This window comes from Dermacentor albipictus, chromosome 1, assembly GCF_038994185.2.
Source record: "Dermacentor albipictus isolate Rhodes 1998 colony chromosome 1, USDA_Dalb.pri_finalv2, whole genome shotgun sequence".
NCBI classification, from domain to species: Eukaryota; Metazoa; Arthropoda; class Arachnida; order Ixodida; family Ixodidae; genus Dermacentor; species Dermacentor albipictus.
The window spans coordinates 123074091-123100817 of NC_091821.1; the positions used below are offsets into that span (position 1 = coordinate 123074091).

General features: G+C 46.4%; 1 protein-coding gene across 1 annotated transcript in view; it reads left to right on the plus strand.

Annotated features, from left to right (window-relative positions):
• LOC135904831 (E3 ubiquitin-protein ligase MARCHF11-like) overlaps positions 1–26727 on the plus strand; it is a 130388-nt gene that overhangs the window by 65176 nt on the left and 38485 nt on the right. The window contains exons 5-7 of the mRNA XM_065435823.1: positions 2881–3002; positions 11725–11908; positions 18944–19053. Of these exons, the coding sequence (XP_065291895.1) occupies positions 2881–3002; positions 11725–11908; positions 18944–19053 (416 nt within the window). The remainder of the gene's footprint in view (positions 1–2880; positions 3003–11724; positions 11909–18943; positions 19054–26727) is intronic.

Here is a 26727-nt window from a genome sequence, read left to right on the forward strand (position 1 = left end):
TGGAGCAGGCAGACGTTCTTGTAGGAACCATCCGTATACCTGTATATAAGCGCACTAAAAGGGCTTCGTGCGATGGCTATAGAGGTGCGCTTCAGGTTCGGGCGCATTCTGGGCCCGGGCGCCATACGTCGGCCTAGTATCCTTCGCATCGCACGAAGGTAACGGTCAAGTTCAGGAATGCATTGTCAAAGAGAAAAAAAAATGTTCAACAGCCCTGTGCATTCTTTCGAAGCTCGAACCAGAAATCACACAGAGGCACTGAGATGTCTTACTCTTTGCAATTTTACCAAATATTATTAGAATATACGTTTACCTTTCTAAACCTTAATTTTTTTCCTGTTATTTAACTCTCACGGAATCAGATACATTCGGGTTGTTTTCGTTTTTGTAAACTTTATAAACATTCAACGAATACACACTGCCTTTACCATCCACCTTCAACAACTTTATTTGCATTTAACATTATTCTTGTTACCCTCCACGGTAGCCTATCAGAGTTTCGCTGCTGAGTTTTTAGCCGCGGGTTTGAACCCTGGTCGCCTTCTGGTGGTGGCGAAATGCAAAAAGAACTCTCATATATTCTTAGCTGCGCGATAAAGAACCCCAAGTGGTCCGAAATCATCCAGAATTTCCGTACTACGGCGTGCCTCAAATTAACGTCCTGGCTTTGGCAAGTAACACAATTCTTTTTTTACGTCTTGCATTGTTTCTTCATGACGTTATACTCCTCTTCCTACCCTTCCACATATACTGTTGAAAGTGAGCCATCGTTGTGCCGTTCATGCTCACCCAATCACCAGATGTGTTGTATGCGTGCCTGTTTATGTAGTCACACTCCCTTTCAAAAGTCGATACATCATTTCCACTTGGTTGTGGCACAACACACCATCGCAGCTCTACATATATAGCTGTAGCAACTTCTGCTTCGGTAGCGAACTGCGAGAGTAGCTTTAGTGTATTATTCCCAGACTTTAGTATGCAGTGGTTGGTACCGCGTTTTTCACGAAACGTGCTCGAAATTCCTTAAATATAGGGAAAATGAGGTAACTAAATTAGGTTCTCTTGATTGATTTTACCATGGAGGCATACATTTGAGAATGAATTATTATACTAATTAGACAAGTAAATATGCAAATTAGGTTAGTGAACTTTTTAGCTATAAGAGCCATGTGATTGATGCCAATGGAACACTTTATGCGCGCCATCCGAGGAGCACATAACTGTTTCCAGGAGTCAAAGAAGACGACGCTGCTCATTTTTATACTGTAATAAGTTCATGCTACTCTCACACAGTTAAGCGAAACTGAACAGCCCGAGGGCACAAATCCCAAGCCCTTAGTAGACTCCCATGCGGGCCTCCTTGAGCCCCATCGTTGGGCGAGCATGAAGCGACCAAGATCGCGGCGTGATAAGGATGCTCGCTTGATGCTCGCTCACCTGTGAAACACAATCAGTCGAGTCACACATGGGCGTCTATTATGGGTGCGAACGTTGCGCTGTTCAGATCTCAAGTATCGCTTTTCTGTGTGAAATTGGCCTGAATTCATTACCCAGTAAAAATTAGCAGCTTCAACATTTTGAATTTCTAGAAACGGTTATAAACTCATCGAATGACGCGCTTCAAGTCTTCCATTCAAATAAATTCGAAATATATTTGGTTAAAAAGTTAATTAGCTTAATTTGCCTATTTAGTTATTTAACTGAAACATGGAGTCATTTTCAAGTGCATAACGCTGTGATAAAAGTAATCAAGCGAAAATCACGCAATTATCCATTTTCGTTACTTCAAAGAAATTTCAAACAAATTTCGTGAGAAAACCCGGTATAGACACCGAACAACGATATAGCGTTCGTTGCTAAGAAAGTCAGTCGGTATTGGTATACTAACCTGCGGTTAAAACTGCGGTACACACATAAACAATTCCAGTCACAGAAGCCACCTCAGTGCAGCTTTGCGGTAGAATGCTCTTTTCCCATGTGACAGGCTCGCTTCGATTGGAGTCCAACCCGATAATTGTTTTCCCCTAATACGATGCGACGAGCATCCGCAGCCGGTGTAAAACCCGAAGAACTCATCATTCATAGCCTATTGACAGTAAGAAGCCAAATTCATTTACACGTCACTGGTGGTCAGACATCGTTTGTGATGCTAACACGAAGAGTCGGTGCTAGCAAGTAGACACTCAATGTATTGCAACAGGATCACAGACAGTGGGGAAGAACAGCACACATACTCAGCGCTAATATTACTACTACATAATTACAGCGTAGTTAGTACTACTGGCACAGCAACGTCGCAACGTACCAAAATAGCGACCTTTGTCAAAGTCAATGACGCTTAAACAGCTCACACGTTACGTCACAGAACACGCGTTCAGCCCAAGTGTCAACAAAGAAACGTTAATTGCAAAAACAAGGCGACAAATAAACAAGACCATCAGACTTCATGGGGTGTAATCATAGCGCACGCGTAGAAAACCCTTACATTTCGTTCTTTGACAGCGATAATGACGTTAGCAACCCATGCATTTCCGTATTAATCAATGTGAGCACTGTCAATATTGAGGCCAGTGTGAACATGAGTGAATTGACCCGCCTCATGTGTAAGTGTTGTTGTTTCCCGCAAATAAAACGTTGTTGGCAGTTTGCGCTTCGCGTCTGTGTGCTGCTGTTCCTCTGTGTATGTGTACTAGTTGCGCTACGCTGAACATTTTATGATGACATATCGACAAGACCAAAAAAAAAAACCCTTTTACTAACCCCATGGAAAGCGCATGTAGTGACTATGAGAGCTCAATATACTGAATGAAACTGCAGTACGAAACATATTTCAGAGCCTGTTGCAATGCGCGTTTATTTTGTGATTTTTTTCGAAAGCAGGTACTTCATCTGGAGGATCAGATGTGCTTGTGCCCAGATCTTCAGAGGCCTGTGCATCACGGTCCAATGGTCCCGTTACACCGTCGCGATCTCGTGCTTCCAGTCGCCGAACTTCTTCAAAGGTGCCGCATGGACTTTTTTCTGTTTGGTATAAGTGGGATCCTGATGGCACAATATAGTCGAATGCGAGGTGCGATACTGTTTGCTTTAGCACTCTACTGTCAAAGTAGGCTGTTAACAACAACAGTGTGACAACAACAAATCTAGAGCCCTGCTATAAGCCAAGCAAAAGAAGGGCACCTTGCCTGATTTGTTATGTCCTCTAAGCCGAGTATGTGCTGCTAACTGCAGAAAACTGATAAAACTGTGTAATGACGCGTCCTGCCATCTTTGCTAATGAATACGTATACACTATGAAACTCATGAGCGAGACTCGCCGAAAGAATTCCTTACAAAAAAACTTATCGGCACACTACATCGGCAATCAATCGCTGATTAGTGAGTAATCACCTTTACCTGCAAAAAAGAAAGAAAGGAAACAGGAGTTTGACAAAGGCTCCTCTGGTGAGTTTGTATCACAGTAGTGCAAATACTTGCGATGAGTGGCTAAGATAAACGTTACTGATACTTCCAAGCGTTTATTTCTGTTCTCAATGTTGCGAAGGCTGTCATTTCGAAGCAGCGTTGTTTTGGCTTGGTCTCTCACCGTACGTACTTGTATTGACCACAGTCACCTGACTCAAATTGCTTGTATTATGCAGGGCTCTGCATACCTCGACCCAGATAATAAAGGAGAGCTCTTGGCGAAACGGCTTCGCGTGCTGCTGTTTGAGCGCTGGCCGCTCACGGCAGCCAACGACACCATTATATATAGAGAGAACAAACATATTTATTATGTGAATGTAGCTTTGCAGAGACAACCTCATTAGAGAATGCCTTCAGCTCGGGCTGCGTCCTGGGCCCTCGCGATCAGCCGTTGCTGATCCTCGAGGTCGGAGCTGGCCAACGCTCTCTCCCAAAGCGCGTTGGTGTGGTTAAGGTTTGGAGGATTTAGTGGTGTCTGTCTGCAACCCCCTGCTATATGCATGAGGGACCCGAGTCCTCCGCAGAAGCGGCATTGCGGAGAGATTGTGGAGGGGCTCTGAGGTGATTTCTGGTTGGGTGGGGGAACGTATTAAGTTGTAGAGCTCGGAGGAATCTCTCCTGCTTTCTAGGTTCGGTGGTTTAGCTTGTCATGTTATGTGATGTCTAGGTACAATAACAGATGGTGCACACGCTCGGTCTCGGATTCTTCGGCGTCGGCTCAGTCGGTCAAATGTCGAACCATGAGGTTGGGTATCTGGTTGCCAGAACTGCCGTGATGAGCCGGCAACCAATGATCATGGCTTATCTCGTTGGCGGCTTTTCATTGTGGATTCTGAACGTGTTGGTATTAATTTTGCCATTAGCGTAGTTGTCGCACGCCTGTTGTGAGTCGGTCACTATGACTTCGACCTCTGTTTGGGAGAGCACGAGGGCTATGGCCATTTCCTCGGCTTGGAGAGTATTTCGGGGAATGAAATGTTACTCCGATGTTCTTTGTTTACGATTACGGTGGCAGTTGTTGCTGCTCCCCCAGGGTAAGACGCCGCATCCATGTAGGATGTAGAGAGCTGACTCCCATATTGCTTGTGTGCGGCTCGGGCCCAGGCATCCCTCGCTGCGCGTGGCGCACGGGTTGCATGTTGCGAGGTAGGGGAGGGACGGTTATGTTTCTCTGGATGGCATAGGGTAAGCTTACATTCTGAGGTGGTGGGTGGCTGAGCAAGGCAGAGAGTCCCAGGCGTGAGGATGGACCTGCCTGTTTCTGTGACCACCAACCTTGTTCGTTGGCTGAATAGATGTGCCTCGATCAACTCGTCGGCCCTATTGTGCTCTCATAGGCACAGTAGGCGTTCTGTAGATGTATACTTACTGGCAGACCGATCGCCTGTTTACGTGCCTTCCTGATCATTGTGTCACTTATCGTGAATTCCATCGCATTGTGTAGTGCATATGGGATACCGTAAGTTATTCGAGACACGAAGGCGGCTTGAACAAGCCGAAGCGTGTACGCCTCGGCCATGCCTCTTGTCTTGGGGACGTATTCTGAAACGTTCGCCGCCGCGAAAGTTTCGCCCTGGCCACGTCTCCGCCGTTGCGGCGCGCTCTGAATGGCTGCTTTGACAAAACCGGAAATTCAGGTGGCGCAAGTGAATTTCCGGTTTTGTCAAAGCAGCCATTCAGCGCGCGCCGCAACGGCGGAGGCGTGGCCAGGGCGAAACTTTCGCGGCGGCGAACGTTTCAGAATACGTCCCTTGGTTGCTATTCGCCGGATCAAGTGGGTAACTTGGGCTGTTGTATTCTTAAGCTTGTTGATTAATATTGCGTTGGTGCGATGCGATTAGAAAACTATTCCCAGTGTCTTCAGGCTCTGAGAGAGAACGATGGTGTGTTCCTCCAACTTTATGTTGATAGTGGGCAAGTCGGGTGCGTGCTTCTTTCGCAGTGAGAATAGGAGTAGCTCCGACTTTTGAGGGGCGCAGCTGAGGCCGCATGACTTAGCAGAGTCGCTCACCACGTCTGCCGCTTCTTGCAAGTGGCTCTCCATTGCGCCGATCGACTCTGTGGATGACCAGATGTTAAAGTCGTCTGCGTATATCCATGTCGTATCACTGGGGTGTTATCGAGGAGCGGCGAAAGACCTATTAAGGAGATATTGAAGAGGAGAGGAGATAACACTGCGCCCTGTGGTGTGCCACGCTCACCGTGTAGGAAGGGGTTTGAGGCTTAGTCCCTGACTTTTAGGATCGCTCTTTTATCTAAGAGGAAATCTCTCATGTGGTAATACGTCTTAGCGCCACAGCCCAGTGTGTTTAGCCTCGAAAAGACTGCTGTATGCTTCACGTTATTGAACGCCCCTTTAAGGTCCAAGGCGAGGATAGCGGTAGGATAGTTGCGCGTCGTTGGTACAAACACCTCCTCTTTCCGCTGAAGTAGAATGTCTTCTGTCGATAGGCATGGATGGAATGCTATAATCGTTGTTGGAAGTTTCCGGGAGTCCTCCAGGGATGACTGTAGCCGGTTGAGAACGAGGCGCTGTAGGATCTTCACCACGCAACAAGTGAGGGAAATGGGCCGTAGGCTCTCAATGGCTGGTGGCTTGCCTGGCTTCGGTAAGAGACGGACCTCCGCCGTTTTCCTACTCTCCGGAAGGCTTCCTTTCCTCCATCTTTTGTTCGCGAGGGGTTGACAAGACTGAAAAGCGCCTTATTGGTGGTTTGATTTATTCCTGGGGCTGTGTGGCGTCTCAAGCGCATTATTACCGCTGTTACTTCATGTAGATGAATATCCTCATCTAGGAGCTAGTTTGGGCCGCCGGTTTAGGGTGGCAGAGACTTTGATGGCTCTGTGGGGAAGTACTAGGTTTTGAGTGTCCAAAGAAACTCCGCCTCGTTTCCAGGAAATTGGTGGATTACCCGGGCCATGCTGTGGTGGGATATCATTTTGCTGCTGGCCGGGTTGATCAGGTACCTCAACTTACACGTCTTCGAAGTACTCAGCATTTCTCTGAAGCAGTCGCAGAGAGATAGGGAATTTTTTCTGCATAGCGTGGTGGCGTATTCTGCAGTCTCTTGTGTGAATAGGGCGATTCACCTCTTGAGCTAGAAATTTATTCGTTGCCTTTTCCAACGCATCAGCAGACTACGCCGGGCTTCCCACATGTGGAGCAAACGAGCGTCGATGCTTTGAGTGGTGGTAGACGTTTCGACTATTTTCGTGCGCGCCTTCACTTCGTGGTGAAGTTCAGTGATCCAGTGTTGAATGGACTGATGTTGTTGGCTGCGTTCATTTGTATGTCGTTGTGCTTTTATCTCCCGCAGCTTGGTTCAATCCGTGAGGCAAGCAATACCTACCTTGTGTTTTTATTCGAGCCCATCGAGAGTGGTGGCTAGCAGCGCGTGTTCGCTGGCTAGGTGCTCCTTCAGATTGACCCAGCAAGCTTGGCGGATGTTTCTGGTGAGTGTTAGGTCTGGATTGGTGTCTTCTTTCAACACTTGTGCCAAGCCTGATGCTATTGCTTGGATCGGTGTCAAATGTGAGGTCAATGTCCTCAATAAGTTGGGGAAGCAGGCTTCCCCTAGTTTTGGTAGATGAGTAACACTTGAGGGGGTGTGCTGTGTTGAAGTCGCCCACTATCAGTAGATTGTTGCCTGGTGTGTGCGTTGCTTGCTCCAAAACCTGTTTCAGGACCGTTTGCGGGCTTTTCGGCTAGCAGTAAATGTTTAGCTATAACATGGGACACTTCTTCGTTGCCTGTGGGATAATTTCGAGCAGAATGGCAAGCGGTTCAGATTCTTGGAGATAGCGTTGGACCGCCACTACCTTCTTACTGACCCGGGTGTGAGGACTGTCACCCGTATCGGTGACGTGAAGTTCCGGGTAGCTGGACGTGAGTGTTCGTCTTTACAGTGCAATGAGCTCAGGAGTTCTTGTTGATGTAGAGATGTATTGCGTCAGTGATCCGTACTTCTTTTTGTAGCCCCGCAATTCCACTGCCACAGCGTGGTCTCGCCTGGAGGGCTCCCGCGCTTACGGCATAAATGTTGCGGAGGAGCCGTCTTGGTTGCTGAGGGGGGTGGGGGTGATGCTTGCATCAGGTGGGGTTCTGATGAGTCTGTAAGTCTGGTAAGTCATGTGCGGTCTAGTAAATTTTCCTCTTAGGGCACCGTTTTTGCGGAGCTTCCAGTGCTAATTGAGTTCCTTTAGTCTCAGTATGCATTCTGACATCTGAGTGTGATTGTTGTTGAGGTGCGAATAGTTGTTGTGCCGTGGAGTGTTGTATAGCTGTGAGTTGTTCCATAATAACCTGTAGGGGTGTTTGAAAACACTAATTGGCCTTTGCTACTATATCCTCTACCTTCTGGGGAAATGCAGATTTGACGGGTATGACTCCTTGCAGTGTCGGGGGGTGTGTGGTTGCTCGTTGCCGTGTCGGGTTTGGAGTGACTGTGCATTGACTGCTTTACCATTTCCGCTTCCCAAGGGGGGGGGGGGGAGGGCTGAATAGTTTTGTGTAGGGGTAGCTCTATTTCTTCCTAACAAGTCATTTAAGTGCTACGAACTGCGCGCTTAGGTTAGTGATTTCTGCTTTGAGTGTTGAGTTCTCTTCGGTTAGGCGCTTAATCTGTGCGTGTGCTTGTGCCAGCTCTGTGTGAACAGGGTGGGGGCTAGCTTTGGGAGAGACAACCTGTGTCCACCTCCCTTGCGGCGTCACCTGCGCTGCTCCCTTGCATCCCATTATGCCACCTGCGGAGCGACCTCGGCTCGAGGTCCTGTCATGGGATGGCGTCCGTCGTCGCGATGTCCTGCGCCTGGGACCGTAGTGGGGCCTGGAACTTCTCGCTGAGACAGCTCCACGCTGTTTCAGGATTGCGACTTGCGGGATGCTGAGCGCTTGGAACGTGGTCTCAGGGAGGGTGGCCTAGAACTCCTCTTGGCCTGGTACGGTTTCCAGCGGTTGATGGGTGGCAGGAATCTATCAAGGCAGGGTTTGACTGCCGTTGTGTGATTCCTGACGCACGGAGAGCACCGAGGGTGGCACTCAAGCTGCCCCGTTGTTAGCGAAGTGGTGCACTTCCTGCACTTGGATTAAGAGAACTTGCTGAGCAAGTTGGTATTGATTCATTAAACCTATTTTTATGGCACCAAAAAACAACACATGCCACACATGAGAGGACAACGGGACAGAGCGCCACTCACAACTACTTTATTTTTACAGAAGGCACGTACGTATATACTCTCAGTCAGTGCCTGCGCAACAAGCACACCTAAGCACAAGTGCGGTAAGATAAGGAACTCTCAACAAACTTTTTCTTTTACATAAATATTAATGAAGACGTTTCACTAACACACAAGCTAGCTTTCTTAATGATATTAAATGCTTCCACTATTTCCCTAGCTTTGCACTTGGCTGTGCTACGGGCAGTGTGCAGGCGTACTCTCTGTGGCCTGTCTTGTTGCAGGTTCGGCATTTGGGTGCGGTATTCTTCTAGAGGTAGCACCACAGAAGAAGACCGGAAAATTCTATATAGTATGGCACTGTTTTCTCCTGGAATATGATCACCATGTTTGTTGTGTTTCCCGGACTTGGACATGTCAACGCCTCGTATCCGGGAGATTAGGTGCGTTTAATACCATTTCGGGCGTGGTGTCGTTGTTGTAAAGGACCGATGCTGTACATCACCCTTTACACGAGTTATCGTGGATTATTCTGGATGATGCATTATCATATGTTGCACCAATTGTAATTTTGTGCATCTTGCTAAGTGTGAGGCCGCAGCTTCAGAAGCAGCGCTCAGAAAAAGGATGTTTTAGTCTTCGTCTATGCGTACTTTGAATCTGGCGGAGCTGACTGGCGGAGCTGGCGGAGCTTTGCCTCATTGGTGATGGTGTCCACTAACTTTCCTGGGTTCACCTTGTTGAGCTCCAGGCCGTTCCCTGGATGAACCGCTAGCTTGTAATCGTCGGCATGTAGTACGGGTTATTGGGGCTAGCGCATCGCCAGTCAGCTTTGGAGGAGAGTGGGATTCGGTGGCGTTCGAGACAGTTGGGGCGTGGTCGACCGTGACTGCAGCCGGCGCCGATGGGCACAATTCGTAACATTGATCCAATGCTTATTGTTTTCTTCATTCTTCCCACTGGCCAGAGGAACGTATGCCTGTACCCCCTTTTGGTATTTTATTCGATGCATTTTCAGTCAACCTAGTGTGGCCAATCTCCCCTGTGGGCACGAGCCCTGTTTTGAGGCAACAACAAGTGCTTGAGATTTGCGGATGTCCATGTCCTCGACCTCCGCTGCCCCGGTGGACTATAGGTTGGCTTCATTGGCGGTGGCATTGAGCAGCGCGTTCGCCTTCTGCAGCGGCGTGGCGGCCGGAGTCCCTGCTAGGCCTCGCCTCTAGCGTGGTGGGTTTAACGGGGCGTCACCGCTGCATGCGAAGCTTAAGTAACCGTAAAAGGCAAAATATAGTACTTAAAACCTCAAATTCACTGTCGATGTGCTCTGGGTGACTTCAGACACGTGATAGTCACATTGAATCTGGTGGCCAAGATGATTTCGCTCAAAATAGGGCTTCTGTGCGAAGGAGCTGTGGAGCCCATCCGACCCGTCACCGCACTTCGTCGTCTTTCGACACCATTAGAGTCAATCAGAAAATCTACTCACATAATACGCTCGAACCTTCGGAATCTAGCCTCTGGCGACTAAAAATTTATAACGCGAACTGTTCAAGCATGTTCTGCAAGGGCCTCGTAAGATACGGCGCTGCAAATGCTAAGCATGCCTACGCAGCGCACAGAGTGGGTTTAGCGTGCTAATTGACCGTACAATTACACTCTTATCAGTCATTTTCTTCATTAAAGCGAAGCTTTCTTTGCGAGCCCTTCCGGACTTTCCGGACTATGGCTGTTGAGTGCTGCTGTTGTCTTGCCGAATAGGTCACATTTAAAAAGAATTAATTACATGCCCAATGGTGCAATCGAACCTCGATCCCTCAGAACAGCAGTTCAGTGTTCTAACCATTTCGCCACAATCGCACGTGTACTTCTGTTGTATCAACGCCAACTAGCTCTTTGAAATGATCGCCGCGTATGTCAAATTGCGTAGCTCGAGTGCGTGCAGTTTTCTTTACGCTAATGAGGCAAGAATGAAATGGGAAAATTTATAGTATTTCATTAATCGGTTAACGAAAGCTTCACTTTACATACATTCCAAGATGTGCGCTGGACCCGGATAATTTCTTCCCTTGTGGTGTGAGCTGAAACCACAGGCTTATTGCCGCTCGGACCGGAGTGCTACCACATATGACTGAAAAAGAGTAACATAGGAGAAAACAAGTCGTTATTTTCGAAGTCTGAAAATTACGCGGCATTGGTGGCAGGGCGTAGTAGGAGGGAAACAGGATAGCAATACAACAAGGTAGCATATCCCGCGCGAATTGAAAACCCGTTTCGAATACAAGCGAGTGACCTACAGCCACGCGTAAATGAACGTTTCTGCCACTCGTGACGCCGAGTTAAATTTTCGTCGCATTCTGGCCTAGCGTGTCATCGCATTTGAAATAGACGGCACTCACTGTAAACAGCTTTAAGACTGCCGACCACGCTGCCGTGGAGCTGTGGCAATGGAAAAGTGCTTGGCACCAGACACTGATCAAGTAGTGGAATGATTGTCAGCCACTTACCTCCAACGCGCTAGCGCAGTATGGTGATAGCGACCGCCAGCACTTATATAGAAAAAAAATACAAGTTTTCTTACACGGTGCATTAAGACAGACGAATACATTTCTGTTTTATTCAGCCATAATAGGCAAGTACATGTGCTCATTTGCGGCGGGCCTCTTCACGGCTGCAGCGACGGAGTGCAGCCCCAAAATGACATATACAAGTCATTCAACCGCTGTATAGTTAGCACCAAGCACACCACCTTTAACATTAAAACGACAGAAAGCTGAGCTAGTTGATATGGATTCATTATGCATGAATGCTTTCTTTGGCTCCAGTAACGTAAGGTCTAATCTCGTGCTCAGTACTCACTTGGTTTGCTCAGCAAACATACCCAGCACTCGGAAAACACCTAGCTCATGTAGATTGCAGATGCACGTGTGTACGCACAAACACAGACACAGGTATTTTTGATTGGTGAATTCTGCAACAAGGTCTAACAATGCAGCATTTTGAACGAGCGCTGAAAGATGGTGAGTTCATTATGGCGAGCTGCTAGCGTCGCATAATTCCTTTCGCAACTATTTCGTGCACGAACAGGTGGCAATTGTAGCGGTCAGCCCGTCGGAGACGTCACCAACTCACCTGCGCAAGTGCTCGTCGCAGCGTTCAGTGCAGAGCCAGAAGAGCCGCAGCTCTCTGACAGATCACCTGGTGTGCCGGTACTGCTTCAGGGACGACCACCCCGAAGAGATGGTGGCACCATGTCGCTGCATAAAAAGGAGTACGTGTGCCTCGTTGTGGTATGTTAGCGCTGTACTGCGAGGTGGACCCCGATATAAATAGTTTACGCCTCGCCTATGAGACTGGTGCAGTAGCCAGTAACTCGAAAACGGTTTCTTGAAAGCGCAAGCGTATAACCAATGGAACGACTCTACTTTCAGTATAGCTTCTCTTTGAAGGCATTAATCCGAGCGCACCGTACCCTAAGTAATCACGGCGCACTGTACCGACCTTTGCATAGATTCTCGAATTTCCCTTGTCCCGTTTCGCTTATCCCAGGCACTGGCTTAGAAAGTGGAGCTGGAGGGGAAATGTTCGGGTGCCGCTGTTTCCGCCCCCTCAATTCTGCCTGTCTGCCACCCTTGCGCACTCAGGTCTGGACAATGTTCTGCCTGCCAAGTCATCCTTGTCCCCCTCCGCTGCCCTTGCGATTATCACTTCCTGTGCTCACCCGACCTCTGCTACATTCGAACGGCGTTGGACGTGGCCACTATAAAAGGCCAACTATACGGAGCATTTGATGTGTGTCGTTTCAGCGTCGGTGACTCTGGTACCAGAGTGTATGAGCAGGATATCAGAAAGGGGGGGAATATTGACGGACTGAATATGCAGCATCGCTCATGAATCACCAAAGTCAATGCCACTGATAAGAACATGTGGAGGTAATGCGACAGTCACTGTGCTGCCAAAGGGAAAATTAGAGCACTCGCAGGCGGACGTTTTGAACACCCATGCAAGCACGCCAACAGGCAGCATATACGATACCATTTCACCGTCAATAGAACTACTGGTGACTGAAAAGAACAAATATATAATTGAGTGCCTGAAGCAACAGCAGTGAGAGCTTCTGTAGCTGTAGTCGTAAAGAAATCAACGTATTGTTTAAAAAGTCATGAGAGTGCAAGATTAAGACATGGCTGAGCACAAAGGCAAGAAATAGAACAGGCCCATGATACATTAGAGCGCAAAAAATTACGCTCTCAAATGCGAATTTTTAAATATCGTGCAGAAAAAATACTGACTAATTCGATGAAGCAGCAAATTCTCTGATATGCAAAGAAAGGAAAGTTTCGATAAACGCTGCATGCCCTTAGATACACAAGTGAAATAAAAAAGGGTGCAACACAAAAGACAGTACGGGCCCTATAACGTAAAACTATTCCAACATCTTTTTCTTTCAATATGCTGACGTCAAATTTGCGTAATCACCGACGCAAGCATCGGGCGGTAACCTGCAGCTTTGCCTCAACAGCCCAATCAAACACGCTTTAAGTTTAGAGGGGGTCACTTTGCTTTAAAAACAAATAATATTGCCTACATTGAGTAGTTTTTCGTTTGTAATTGGCTGCCAGGAGGCGAGAAACACGCTCAAGTGGAGAGGATTTCGGTGGGACCAGGCGAGCGCGCTGAATATAGATAACCGGATGAAAAGGGTGGTGCCGGAGCCTGTGATTGGTCCGCTTTAACTTGCTTAGCTTGCAATGGCTCGCCGAAAATCGCGGCGGCGTGCAATGGAAGGCTAAGAATGCCGCTAAAACAAATCCTCAGCAAAAAATAGTTTTTAGAGCAACGTCGTAAACGTGCTGAAAGTCTAGAAGCGTACGGTGAGGGGCTAGTTGGTATGACATTATGAAAACAGAGAAAAACTGCGCAAAAAAGAACAAGACAGAGAAAGAAGCACACGACACAGGCGCAGACTAACAGCTGGTTTAATGCTCCAACGCCTCTTTCCTACCAACAACAGAACGCATGCGCACCAACCACAAAGAGCAAAGCCGCTATCATGTAGTCAAGCCTAGAAACGCCAACTCCTTGCGGTACAAATGTATGGGAGCCTCACTAACACATTTATCCGGCCCTAATCTCGCGATTTCTAAAGATTCGATTACTTCACGCTTTTTCTTATCACTTGCGTGTCCGACAATCTTAGTCCTGCCGAAAAGTGGAGTACAAATTTTGCCGTCATGCCTGCATGTCTTGCAATGTCTAGGAAGATGCTGTCCTCTAGAATCATCTAGGGAATTGGCATGTTCTAATAATCTAATATTAAGGCAGCGGCCTGTTTGTCCAACGTACACGTTGCCACAACTCAGCAGAATCTCCTTAATGACCATCGGTTATCTTCCCTCCTCATTGCATGTCCTGTCCATGCCCATTTCTTTTTCTTGATTTCAGCTAAGATGTCATTAACTAGCGTTTGTTCCCTCACCCAATCTGCTCTTTTCTTATCCCTTAACGTTACACCCATCATTCTTTCCATAGCTCGTCCCGTCGTCCTCAATTTAAGCAGAACCATTTTCGTAAGCCTCCAGGTTTCCGCCCCATACGTGAGTACTGGTAAGACACAGCTGTTATATACTTTTCTCTTGAGGGATAGTGACAACCTGCTGTTCATGATTTGAGAATGCCTCCCAAACGCACCCCAGCCCATTCTATTCTTCTGATTATTTCAGTCTCATGATCCGGATCCGTGGTCACTACCTGCCCTAAGTGGACGTATTGCTTTACCACTTCCAGTGCCTCGCTACCTATCGTAAACTGCTGTTCTCTTCCGAGACTGTTAAACATTAGTTTTCTGCAGATTAATTTTTACACCCACCCTTCTGCTTTGCCTCTCCAGGTCAGTGAGCATGCATTGCAATTGGTCCCGTGAGTTACTAAGCAAGGCAATATCATCAGCGAATCACAAGTTACTAAGGTATTCTCCATTAACTCTTATCCACAATTCTTCCCAATCTAGGTCTCTCAATACCTCCTGTAAACACGCTGTGAATAGCATTGGAGAGATCGTATCTCCCTTCCTGACGCCTTTCTTTATTGGGATTTTGTGGCTTTCTTTATGGAGGACCACGGTGGCTGTGGAGCCGCTATAGATATTTTTCAGTATATTTACATATGGCCCGTCAACACCCTGATTCCGTAGTGCCTCAATGACTGCTGAGGGTTCGACCGAATCAAATGCTTTTTCGTAATCAATGAAAGCTATATATAAGCGTTGGTTATATTCAGCACATTTCTCTATCACCTGATTGATAGTGGAATATGGTCTATTGTTCAGTAGCCTTTGCGGAATCCTGCCTGGTCCTTTGGTTGACAGAAGTCTAAGGTGTTCCTGATTCTATTTGCGATTACCTTAGTAAATACTTTGTAGGGAACGGAAAGTAAGCTGATCGGTCTATAATTTTTCAAGTCTTTGACGTCCCCTTCCTTATGGATTAGAATTATGTTAGCGATCTTCCAAGATTCCGGTACGCTCGAGGTCATGAGGCATTGTGTATACAGGGCGGCCAGTTTTTCTAGAACAATGTACCCACCATCCTTCAACATATCTGCTGTTACCTGATCCTCCCCCGCTGCCTTCCCCCTATGTATAGATCCCAAGGCGTTCTTTACTCCTTACGGCGTTACTTGTGGGGTTTCAAATTCCTCTAGACTATTCTCACTCACATTATCGTCGTGGGTGCTACTGGTACTGTATAAATCTCTATAGAACTCATCAGCCACTTGAACTATCTTATCCATATTAGTAATGATATTGGCGGCTTTGTTTCTTAACGCACACATCTGATTCTTGCCTATTCCTAGTTTCTTCTTCAGTGCTTTTAGGCTTCCTCCGTTCCTGAGAGCATGTTCGATTCTATCCATATTATAGTTCCTTAAGTCAGCTGTCTTACGCTTGTTGATTAACTTAGGAATTTCTGCCAGTTCTATTCTAGCTGTAGGGTTAGATGCTTTCATACATTGGCGTTTCTTGATCAGATCTTTCGTCTCCTGCGATAGCTTACTGGTATCCTGTCTAACGGAGTTACCACCGACTTCTATTGCACACTCCTTAATGATGCCCATAAGATTGTCGTTCATTGCTTCAACACTAAGGTCCCCTTCCTGAGTTAATGCCGAATACCTGTTCTGTAGCTTGATCCGGAATTCCTCTAGTTTGCCTCTTACCGCTAACTCATTGATTGGCTTCTTATGTACCAGTTTATTCCGTTCCCTCCTCAAGTTTAGGCTAATTCGAGTTCTTACCATCCTATGGTCACTGCAGTGTGCCTTGCCGAGCACGTCCACATCTTGTATGATGCCAGGGTTTGCGCAGAGTTTGAGGTCTATTTCCTTTCTAGTCTCGCCATTCGGGTTCCTCCACGTCCACTTTCGGCTATCCCGCTTGCGGAAGAAGGTATTCATTATCCGCATATTATACTGTTCTGCAAACTCTACTAATAAGTCTCCCCTGCTATTCCTAGAGCCTATGCCATATTCCCCCACTGCCTTGTCTCCAGCCTACTTCTTGCCTACCTTGGCATTAAAGTCGCCCATTAGTATGGTGTATTTAGTTTTCACTCTACCCATCGCCGATTCCACGTCTTCGTAGAAGCTTTCGACTTCGTGGTCATCATGACTGGATGTAAGGGCGTAGACCTGTACAATCGTCATTTTGTACCTCTTATTAAGTTTCACAACAAGACCTGCCACCCTCTCGTTAATGCTATAGAATTCCTGTATGTTACCAGCTATATTCTTATTAATCAGGAATCCGACTCCTAGTTCTCTTCTCTCCGCTAAGCCCCGGTAGCACAGGACGTGCCCGCTTTTTAGAACTACCTTTAGAAGTAGATAAACAAAGAAATAAGAACGGAGAAAAAAGAACCAAAAATACTGTTTGCATAGTGCATAAAATTGCGAAAGAGGAAACACAAACAGAAATCCTATGTTTAGTCATTACCGAACGCGTCTCGATACAACGCAGTTTCTATTACCCCCATTTTGGGGGGGGGGGGAGGGGGGGTCGTTTTTCAAAAGTTGCAACCATCTATCTTTTTCTTTTTTTCTGAGAAAACAAGGCCCACCAGGTTTACAACGTCTGCCTTCACATATAAACCTTTATTTTTTTCTTCTTCGTAATCCCGGCTTCTAGGAAAAAACTAAAGTTGTGCCTTACCTGTACCTTTTCGCTCTCTGTCACAACTAAACCACCAGCCGCCCGCACTTTTTCTTTTGCCTTTTGTTTTATTTGAACTTTCCGACTTTCCTCTCCCTATCGTATGCACCAGCTGTTCTACTCCTTCTACCCCATTGAGGCTGGCTTAGTGTGAGCTATGCGTACGCAAACATGAGGGCGTTGCTACGGAAAATAGTTAATACTAGCCTCATGAACACAAGTCCTGTTCTCGAAACGTTGGCTCTAGCGGCATTCCTTGTTCGGCGACAGTTCTAGCCTCCATCTTCCTCTGAACACCTGCCATGGTTTCATTCCGAAGTGGTGGTTTCAGTGCGCTCCAGCAAGGGCTATGTTCTTTTTTTCGTTATGTGTACATAGATGAGCTGTCCTATTAAGCAGCAAAACTACTTCAAATAATGAAAATATGGCTTTTGTCACGTTTTACTCTAGGTTCGTGGTCCTATTGGGCCGACGTGCTTTGTTGAGAAGCGGTGGAAATAGAGCTGCTGAATGTGACGCCCAAACACCTTCGAGAAATCAACGAATTTGGGGTTGGTAGGAGCCAGAAGAGGCATTGCCCACTGTTGGCAGCATTCGCGTAATAATAACTGAGCAATCGGATTCACATTTGCTGTAGTGGGATTGTTTGACACGCCACAGATACGACATTTAAAATACCAGACAAATTTCAGTTCCAACAGGGCGCCCCGCAGCAGCCACTCTTTACTGCAATGTCCCCATATCCGTGTGGTTGTATAGCCGTATTTTGCGCTGATCGAAACTGAAACTTGATAGTATCAATCAGGATAAGGCTGCTTTTTTAAACATTTAACGGAGAAATCAGTCAACCCAAACTGTCCCTCACCAAGAGGTACGGATATAAAGTGTGCGACTATCTAGCTTCGGGGCCCTTCGGATTACAGTTCATGTAGAAAATAATGCGAACTATTACAAGCACCCACATTGAGCCCCCAATGACTGGGTGAGAGATTCTACTGGCAAAGAATTATCTAGATGCATTTAGAAACAAGTTTATTCTTCTCTGTGTCTTTACCAAGTTAAGGACATTAAAGCCACCATTCGTCAAAAGTAGATTTCGCGGACATTGCAGAGTGCATGCACGGACATGTCGCAGCATTCAATAAAACAGGAAGAATAAAAGATCATATATGATTTCAATGCCACATGCCAAGATTAAACATTTTCCGAAATATTGAACGGAGTGAAACTTCTACAATGGTCTTAGAAGTTCTTCTCGCATCAAAGCTTTTAAGAAGCTCTTCCGCTGCAGTTAAACAGTGGCATTATGGGGATGCATATCCCTCTTCAAGCTGAAATTAGTGCCGCATTCTTTGTTCTGGTTTGCTTCCGCTGTCCTGTTGTGTTTAGATGGTTCCTGTACCTGTCACAACGATAATGGCCTCTCCTCTAAAGAAGAAAAAAATTAGTCTTCCAAGTATTTGTGAACTACGTGCTTAATGGGAAAGAAGTGCAGAAGGTTATTTTACGTGATGAATATGAATATATTTATATCGTTGATGGTCTTAAACAGGCAAGACAGTATTTTTAGAACTGAGTATTTCAATTAGTTCTGTGACAAATAGCATTTGTTAAAGATTATTGCGTTTAATGTGAAGTATACTTCTGTGAAAAATAGTATTTATTATAGATGATTGCTTTTAATGCGTGGAACACACCTGCCCCTAGCTTTTTTAGCAGCTTGTGATGATATTCTTAGTTAACTTGATTTTAACATAATATGTTTTTGTTTCAACGGTGTAATTTCATAAGAAAGTAACGTTAGTAATGCTGCACATTACTATAGCATTACACAAGCAAATGACAAGTTTTCATTAGGCTCGTTGTACAATACCCAAATCTTTGAAGAATGAAAAGAAAAAGGTGCACACGTATAGCTCGACTTAATTATGTGACTTGGCCTATTTCTTCAGATTGTATTTTATTGATAACTTTACTGTGCCAAAATAACGCGCAGAGAAAGTTGTTTCGAACGTTGTTTCTCGTCAAGCCGTGTGACACGTGCTTGCGCGTTAGAATTTTAGTAGTGGGTGCAACCAGCGTGTATTTTGATCGCAGGCACGGTACGTTGGACTCATGTACGCTGCCTCGAGGAGTACATGAACCGTGTTCACAGCAACAAGTGCAACCTCTGCAAGAAGCGCATGGCTGCTATCATTCGGCAAAAGGTGAGCGATAAAGACCGCAGTGCCAAGTCTTCGTTTGACGATAAATTTTAAATCGAGTTACTCAGGGTGTCTACCAACCGGGAAAACCGGGAATTCTTAGGGATTTTGTATAGTCTGGAAATACTCAGGGAAATCTCAAGGAATTTTCGCTTCTATCGGGGAAAATTTGCTGTAATTTTATCCAAAGGGAACTAAGGTCGCGATAACGTTAGCTGGCTCGAGTAAAACAGAGAGAAATCGTAACGAATCGTCGTTGTCCCCGTGTCGACGGCTGGAGGAGTTGCCATTGTACAGTCAACGGCCGACTTCCGGACGTCCGACGGCTTCGCGGCACCACCACGTATATCATAGGGTCAATGTAAAGAACGTATGAAATTTCGGACGCAAGAACCTTTCGGTGTCCGATTTTCTGGACTTTATGCCATGACCACAGGTCCTAAACGGCATTAGTCAAAGCCACCACCTTCGATTTTGAGTATCTCGCCGTCTCGAACCGGCACTCTCACGCAGATCCGCTGGCAGCCGTAGCCATCACCGCAGAAACGCCTGGCGTAGCTGCTTCGACGTTCACTATTAATTTCTTGCCGTTTGGTGCCGTGTTCTTTATTGATAGGATTCGCCGCTGTTAGTAATGGCTCCAACTCCGCCTTTCTGGTCCCGGCTATTGGCTTCGTAGGTCGGAAAGCACGACTTAATTGCATAATTCGTTGCATAATTCCGGGTCCCGAAAGTCCACTTTGCCTCATTACAGGAATGTTACGCGGCAAAGCATAATAAGCATGGGAAGGGGCATTTGTCACGGGACACAGTACGTGTTCCTTAATTATACACGTCTGCACCCACCATCTCCTGTCACAGTACGAGCACCGATATGCCTAATAAGTGTACTGGCAGTCCTTCAGAGCTTTTTCCGATGTGTCTGTAGCAATTTTGAGCCCTCAAGATCAGTAAAAGACATGCATTCAATTTTTTGTCATCCTTCCTTTTTCGAAATGCCCGGTTTTTCGGACGTTTTCGCGGCCCCTAGGGTGTGCGAACAATTGGACGTTGACTGTACAACTAACCAAGAGGATGCTTGAAATTGTCCGTGTAGCAAACGCGCGGCGGAAGGATAATGAGAACAGAAAGGACCTACTCATTGAGGAATGAACGGGAAAGGAGGCCTGCCGCCACTTCTTTGAAGGAGCTTGAGCTCAAAAAAACAAAGTGTTGGCTGATGCTGAGATGCAGGTTTGCCTCATCGAAACCAAAGTAATATCTTTAAATCAGTGAAATGCAACACCGAGGCACTGTTCGGGGGCTGAGAGTATGACAGGACATTTGAGGTTGACTTTATTACCAGCTCTTGAGAGAGAATCTCATTTGTGACAGAGTTTGGGCCTAATACCAATGAGCTCGCTATCATTTGATAGAAATAGTTTATATTCGAAAATGTTTCATTCGTTATGCATCTCCTTCTTATTCGTATTTGAGAGTGTTCAACTAAATTTGCAGTGGGTTTTACCCTTCTTTTAGAAGGTATAATATTTACTGTGCAGTTTACTAACTCTTTCCTTCTGTTTTCTTTCTCGAATAAAATAAACGCTACCCCTTATTATTCGAACTGGATTAAACCATTTTTATTTTTTTAACATGCTTACTAGAGAGGGATAGCATTGGGAAACATGGTGTGAGCCCGTCTCGACACAAAACAATGTTCTGTTTCACTCTGGGAATTTCGTAAAAGCACTCAGGGAAAACCTGGAAAACTCAGGGAATTTGAAAATGTCAACTTGGTAGACACCCTGTTACATTATTGGAAGCAACAGTTCGACAAATCTGAATTCTAGCGCACCGAATGTATTCCGACCAGAACATGGCAAGCACCTCATGCTAGTAGTTACGACGCGTAGCTATACGATAAAACCTAAGAAACATAACTGAATTGATCAGTCTAGTCATTTAGCAATACTCTAAAAACAGAACCTTTGAGCTGCAATTGCACCTATTACAACATTTATTACATACATCTTATCGCAAAGCAATAAGGACCACTTGGCTATTGTGAACAATAAGCCTTTACTTCTCTTGCAATATAGGGCGTGCACGACAAGCAAACACGCAAAAAAAAAGGCTTAAGAGCAATAGTGAGCTGAAGTAGTAGTGCAGCATCATTGATGTGCTGCGTTATTAGTCATGTATCTCTAGTCGCTCCTCTAAGCATTAAATCAGTGTAAATTATAGCGTGCCCATGTGAATTGGGCCAACTCAGCTTCACTTTACGCACACCGAATATTTGCGAAAAGGCGCACTGACAAACGCGCAACTTTCCGGCATATAGCATCTCGCTACGCAGGCCGTTGAAACCGAGGTGGTGACTAGCATTCTGAGCATGCGGCTTATCGAGGTATTGAGTGCCCTCAAAACGGGCGACCCATCTACGCCTTGGACGAGAACTGCAAATCGCAGAAACAGTCAAACAGCACGCTCAACCAGCTCTTCCCTTCGTAACCCGCTCCCCGAAACCGATGACGGCAGCAGCGTGACGCCAATTTTTCACACTGCTGATGCAATGCACCCCAATGGCCAACATAAGAGCACTTTACGGTCATTTTGCAGAATTTATGGTAAGTCGCGTTCAAAAATACGAAATGCTAATACTGCAATACGGCGCCGTTGGCATTCTATTTCGAAGGGCCCGTGGCGTTGACGCTGGGGTTGCGACTGCAGCCGGGCGACTCTGTGGCGCCTCCTTCGAGCTGCTCGTGTGAGCGTAAAAAATAAATAAAACAAACAGGGAGGGGTGGCAATACTTCAGAAGGCGGCCCGCTGGCTGCGGCGATCATTTCAAGCGAGTGCCTTCAGCGGTGGCAGCTACAGCCACGTGCGCCTTTTACACCAGATACCTACGTAGGGACAGACGTTCTGAGAAAGCCTGCAACGCACTCAAATACATGGTTGCGCGTGCTTGCGCCGAGATGCGCAGAAAGTGTTGACATTTTCCTGGTGGCGGAAGGGTTGGCTTATGTAAGAAAAATGGAAAATTTTTACGAACATACCAAAACGCGCTTTCGAAGACTATTATACGGTGACGAAAGGGTTTCCCCCTTCAAACTAAAGAGCGGACAAGTAACGCCGCAGAATATTTGCGTGAATGACGTCACTTCCAGGGCAGCGGCATGTTCAAGCGATGTTTAGCAGCGGGAACATGTGCCTTGTGGTTGCTTTTGAAGAAGTGCACCTTCTTGTAGTTCTATAAGTAGAAATGAACGATACAGGAACAAGCAACATTGTTCTTGATTTCAACGTATGCGTATGTGCATGGCTTCATATGTCTTGACGATTTGCCAAAAAGAAAGAGTCGATATTTGTGAGAAGAAAAAAAACGAAGAATGAATTAAAAGCACACTTCGTGCGCACAATTTCGAAGATGTAGCAAAATTTGAGGTTCACGAAAACACCCGAAACAGGAGCTTACCTCACGCCACACTCTATTCTGTAGCCAATATATGAAAACGAGTTAAGCTGGACAATTGACTCGCAACTGAGCGCGTTGTGAGCGTAATGTCCAAGGTCGTCGCGCAAGGCTCAGAGCTTCAGGCACGAAGTGGCTCGATGGGAATGTTAGAGTAGAAAAAAATAGGAAAATGATTTTTGCGATTCTTCAAAATCAACAATAATTAATTCGAGAACTATTGTTAAACTTGTGAGAAGAATTCCGTCCACAGATCCCTCAGCAAGCCCTGTACTTTCTTAGTGCCCTCAGAATGAAAATTCGCAAGCATTTTCTATGACTTAGTGAACGCTTCTTGGGCGAGCTGGTGCAAGTCATCTCAGGTACTGTGACGCAAGGTAAAACAACACAAGGAAGAAGGAGGCAGAAAAGCACCCCAACCTGCGCAAACTTGCAACTAAATTTACTTCAGGAGGTAACACCCATCAGTATGTACAGGCTCAGAGAAGATGCACAGAACAAAATTGCAAGCGCGCCACGCACAGGCAAACTGACAAAGCGCAGTAGCTAGAAACCGATATTCAAGCAATGCAAGCAAAATAACCGCAAGAACCCCCTTTTTTTATGTAATGGGCTTCTGACGACTATCGTGCCAATACATCCCGGCTTCTTCTTATAAAGTGCGATACCCCAAGCAGCGTTACGCAGCCGCACAAGGCACAGTGGATGGTGTTACGAGCCGCCAGCGGACCTTCTAAGAGTTCTAACCTCTCCTAGCCCGCTGCGACGAATCGCTTCGTGAATCCAACGATGCGCGCCCCTTGGTCAGACTTGCGGCGCCACCAAGGCGAGGCATGTTTGGCGGACCGAGTATTGTTAGCTGGTTCGTTGTCGCCTTCACGGACCAATGGGAAGAAGAAAACTCCTGGAAAAGCATGCTCTAAGGCGTTTTCTCATGGACACCGGTAATCGCCACGGTCGTTTGACAGACGCTGCAGCTAACTGTGGGGGCACCTCAGGAACCAAGACGCGCCAGCATGAGTCAAGCCTGACAACCCCTGCCTACAAAGACACGCTCCTTTCTGTGTGTTCAGTGAAACAGAGGTGCGGGAGTGACTGTGTGAACCCAGCCCTCAAAACCCGTGCTTGGAAAACTTTGGACCCTCCGATTGGACGAAGGTTCAACGACAGTTTCCCTGGTCTAGGGATCTAGGGAGGACAGAGGGGGTTTTAAGCAGCCGTTTTCGGCTCCTCGGTGTGCTTCACTTCAATCATGCTAGACTGATAAAATATAACATTCTCGACTCTACATGTAGTTATCGTAACAAATCCTGTACCCCTCGTTCTCAATGAGAACGCGTTCCTTCCTTCAGCAACGTCCTTAGCGTGGATGAGTCGGACGAGGGCATGGGCCAGCAACCACTTTTGACATGCCCAACCCCAACTCTTACAAAGGGCAGGTGGGATCTAGCTCCATTGCTCATTGATAACATACATATGTTCCCCTATGCGGTCGTTAGCAGAGCACCCGGTTAGGTGAATGTACAGTGCTCAGCAATGGCCCGTGATAGCGTTGCTGCTGCCACTTTTCGCGCCACCGCTGGGCGCTGCGGACCCCGAGCTGATGCATTTTTGTGTCACATGAAATCGAGTCTTTGTGATTCGTTGTGGCTGCATTGGGCCTCCCAGTGATCACCGGTATAACCTCTAAACTGAGCTCTCTAAACTTCGCCACAGCCCACAAGAGTCTCATGGATAACGCCCACGAATCAATGAAGAAGGGCCTTGCGATTCGTTGCGAACGGAAGTTTAGCATTTCGCGAATAAATGCGTTCACAAAGTCCCGGTAGCTTATTCGGTGTAGTAAAGGTTACTGGTATATCGTGCTTGTTTGCAACCTTTTTCAGATTGTGGGCAATCTTGTGCCATGTACAGGCGGCTACAAAATAATACGGGATCAGCGAGCGCGGGCGAAACCAAATTCTTGCGCCCTTTAACGAAGCAAGTGCCTTCTGTTGATACGTGGGATAGCGCATGCGTGACATTTAATGCCCGTGCGCCTGTCTCTGCCACCATTTCTTGCCAGCGAGCTGTAGGAATCGCAATGATAGCAGAAGTTTACGCAAGGAAAACACTGCCCGTTTCGGCTGGTGGAGTGTACAATGCAATGTCACAGGTTACAACGGCCAAAATAGAGACCACTTTCCTAGCGCAATTTCCTGCAGTCATCTTATTCCTACAGCAGGCTCGCAAGAGTGGGGGCTGTGGCAGGCACACAAGCATTGAAGGGTGCTCACGCACAGTGCCATTTTCGATATAAGGCACTTGCCTCGTTAAAGGGCACCAGAATGCAGTTCGGCACGCGCTCGCAGAATCAATATTACTTTGTCCCTTCCTTCTAAATTCTTTTAAAATGTTTCGTATTTAAAAAGAAACCGCAGGTAGTGCTGTACAGTGTATCACTGTAGAGGAAATTCATCCGCTCGGCACGTGCTGCGTAAATCCAGGTCAAGCTTGAAAGATGACCATACAGGAAGTCCAGGGAGGCTTTTTCTAAATAATAAAGAGAACGAGAAAATAAAAAAAACGTTATCTTTATTAGGGTAGGCAAGCGTTCTTCGCAGCTTAGAATCCAGGACAGGTCATGACAGCATTACGGCTCTGTGCAGCAAAATATGAATATGTAAAAACGCGGTAGATATTAGAGAGCTTTAATCATGCTGCATCTCGGGTAATACGGTAATCCTCTTTGTACCTGCAGTGTTTATCCGGGCGTTAAGATATACCGTTAGGTCTGGCGCTTTTCCGTGTCGTAATTATGGCATGAATGAAACTCTCGATTAAATTCACGCGACGATCGAAATTTGTGCGTGTGTGCGCGTGTCTGTGCGTAAGAGAGGAGGGGGCGTGCGCATGTGCGTGCGTCTCTTAAGTTTGACACTGTAGCGAAAATTTACAGCTAGAGCAATCGTATAGCACAGCCTCTGTCCTGCTGCATGTGCGACTTCTACCTTTGCAAGCGCCAGAAAACTGCTTCGCCAGCACTCGTGCGTGTGGTTCTTGGCAAGAACAGGTTTATAAGCAACACATTCTTGGTTCTCGGAATAAATAGGCGGCTTATACCGACACTTTGTATAAGCATCTTGCACCGTCCAGAAGGTCATGTGAATTCATCACCCCAGCGTCACCGCCACTAGCCGTTAGGGCTGCGTGGGAAATGAAACGTCACTCCAAAGGACAATACAGGCCACGCATGCTTCACCTCTCGTCCGAAGTGAAGCAACAAGCACAAGCTTGTTAATGGTTTCGCTACTGATCCCATCCCACGCGCGACCACACCCAGCAGTCAGCAAACAATGCGCACTTTGTCATTTTCAGATATTGCGCACTCTTATGATGACCGATCGGAGGAGTCCGTGCGAATGTGCATCGTGTCCCTCCCATTTTCTTTCGCCCGCATGCTGGACTTTGTGTTCTGGCTTTGCTATTACAGTGGAAAGCTTTAGCACAAGGTGCCTATAGACGATGCAAGTGTGTTTGTCACATTAGCATCCCATATTGTGACCTTCGATTTCAAAAAAGAAATTAAGAAGTGCTACTGGCAACCGTGGAATTTAACGACGTAGGAAAAACGAGAAGATTTATCAAGAGCGCGCACAGAAATGGTCATGTACCTATAAAAAACACATGCAGGTGCCCGTATGCGCGGAAACTGTCTTCACGCGCAGCTTTGGGCAAATTAACGGCAAAAGTACAGCAGCATCGCTTCGACGTCGCAATTTGCGATGTGGTGAATTAGGATTGCCTCCCATGTTTATATCAGCTATAACATCAGGTTACACTACGTTCGCTTCCACAGCTAAAGCTCGATCCAGCTGGATAGAATATGCGAATTTGTAAATATTGAAAAGAATATTAAAAAGAAGTGCTATTGACATAGCTCGTTATTTCAAAAAATTAGGGTATTTGATTGATCAATTGGAAGGAGGATAAGGAGAACATGCAAGTATAGAACTCTCTACATCATTTTGAAGCATCCATGAACATGGTTAGGAGGTGCATGATCTGTTCATATGGCGGTTTGAGTAATAGACCTAAGCAAAAAAAATTTAGGCGTTTAATGTCCTGAACCTGCCGTATACTGAAGTGGTCCGTACAATGAAGGGCTTTGGATTGATTTTCACCACCTGGGTAATGTGCGCCTAAAATATACACATATGATGGCTTTTATATTTTCCCCC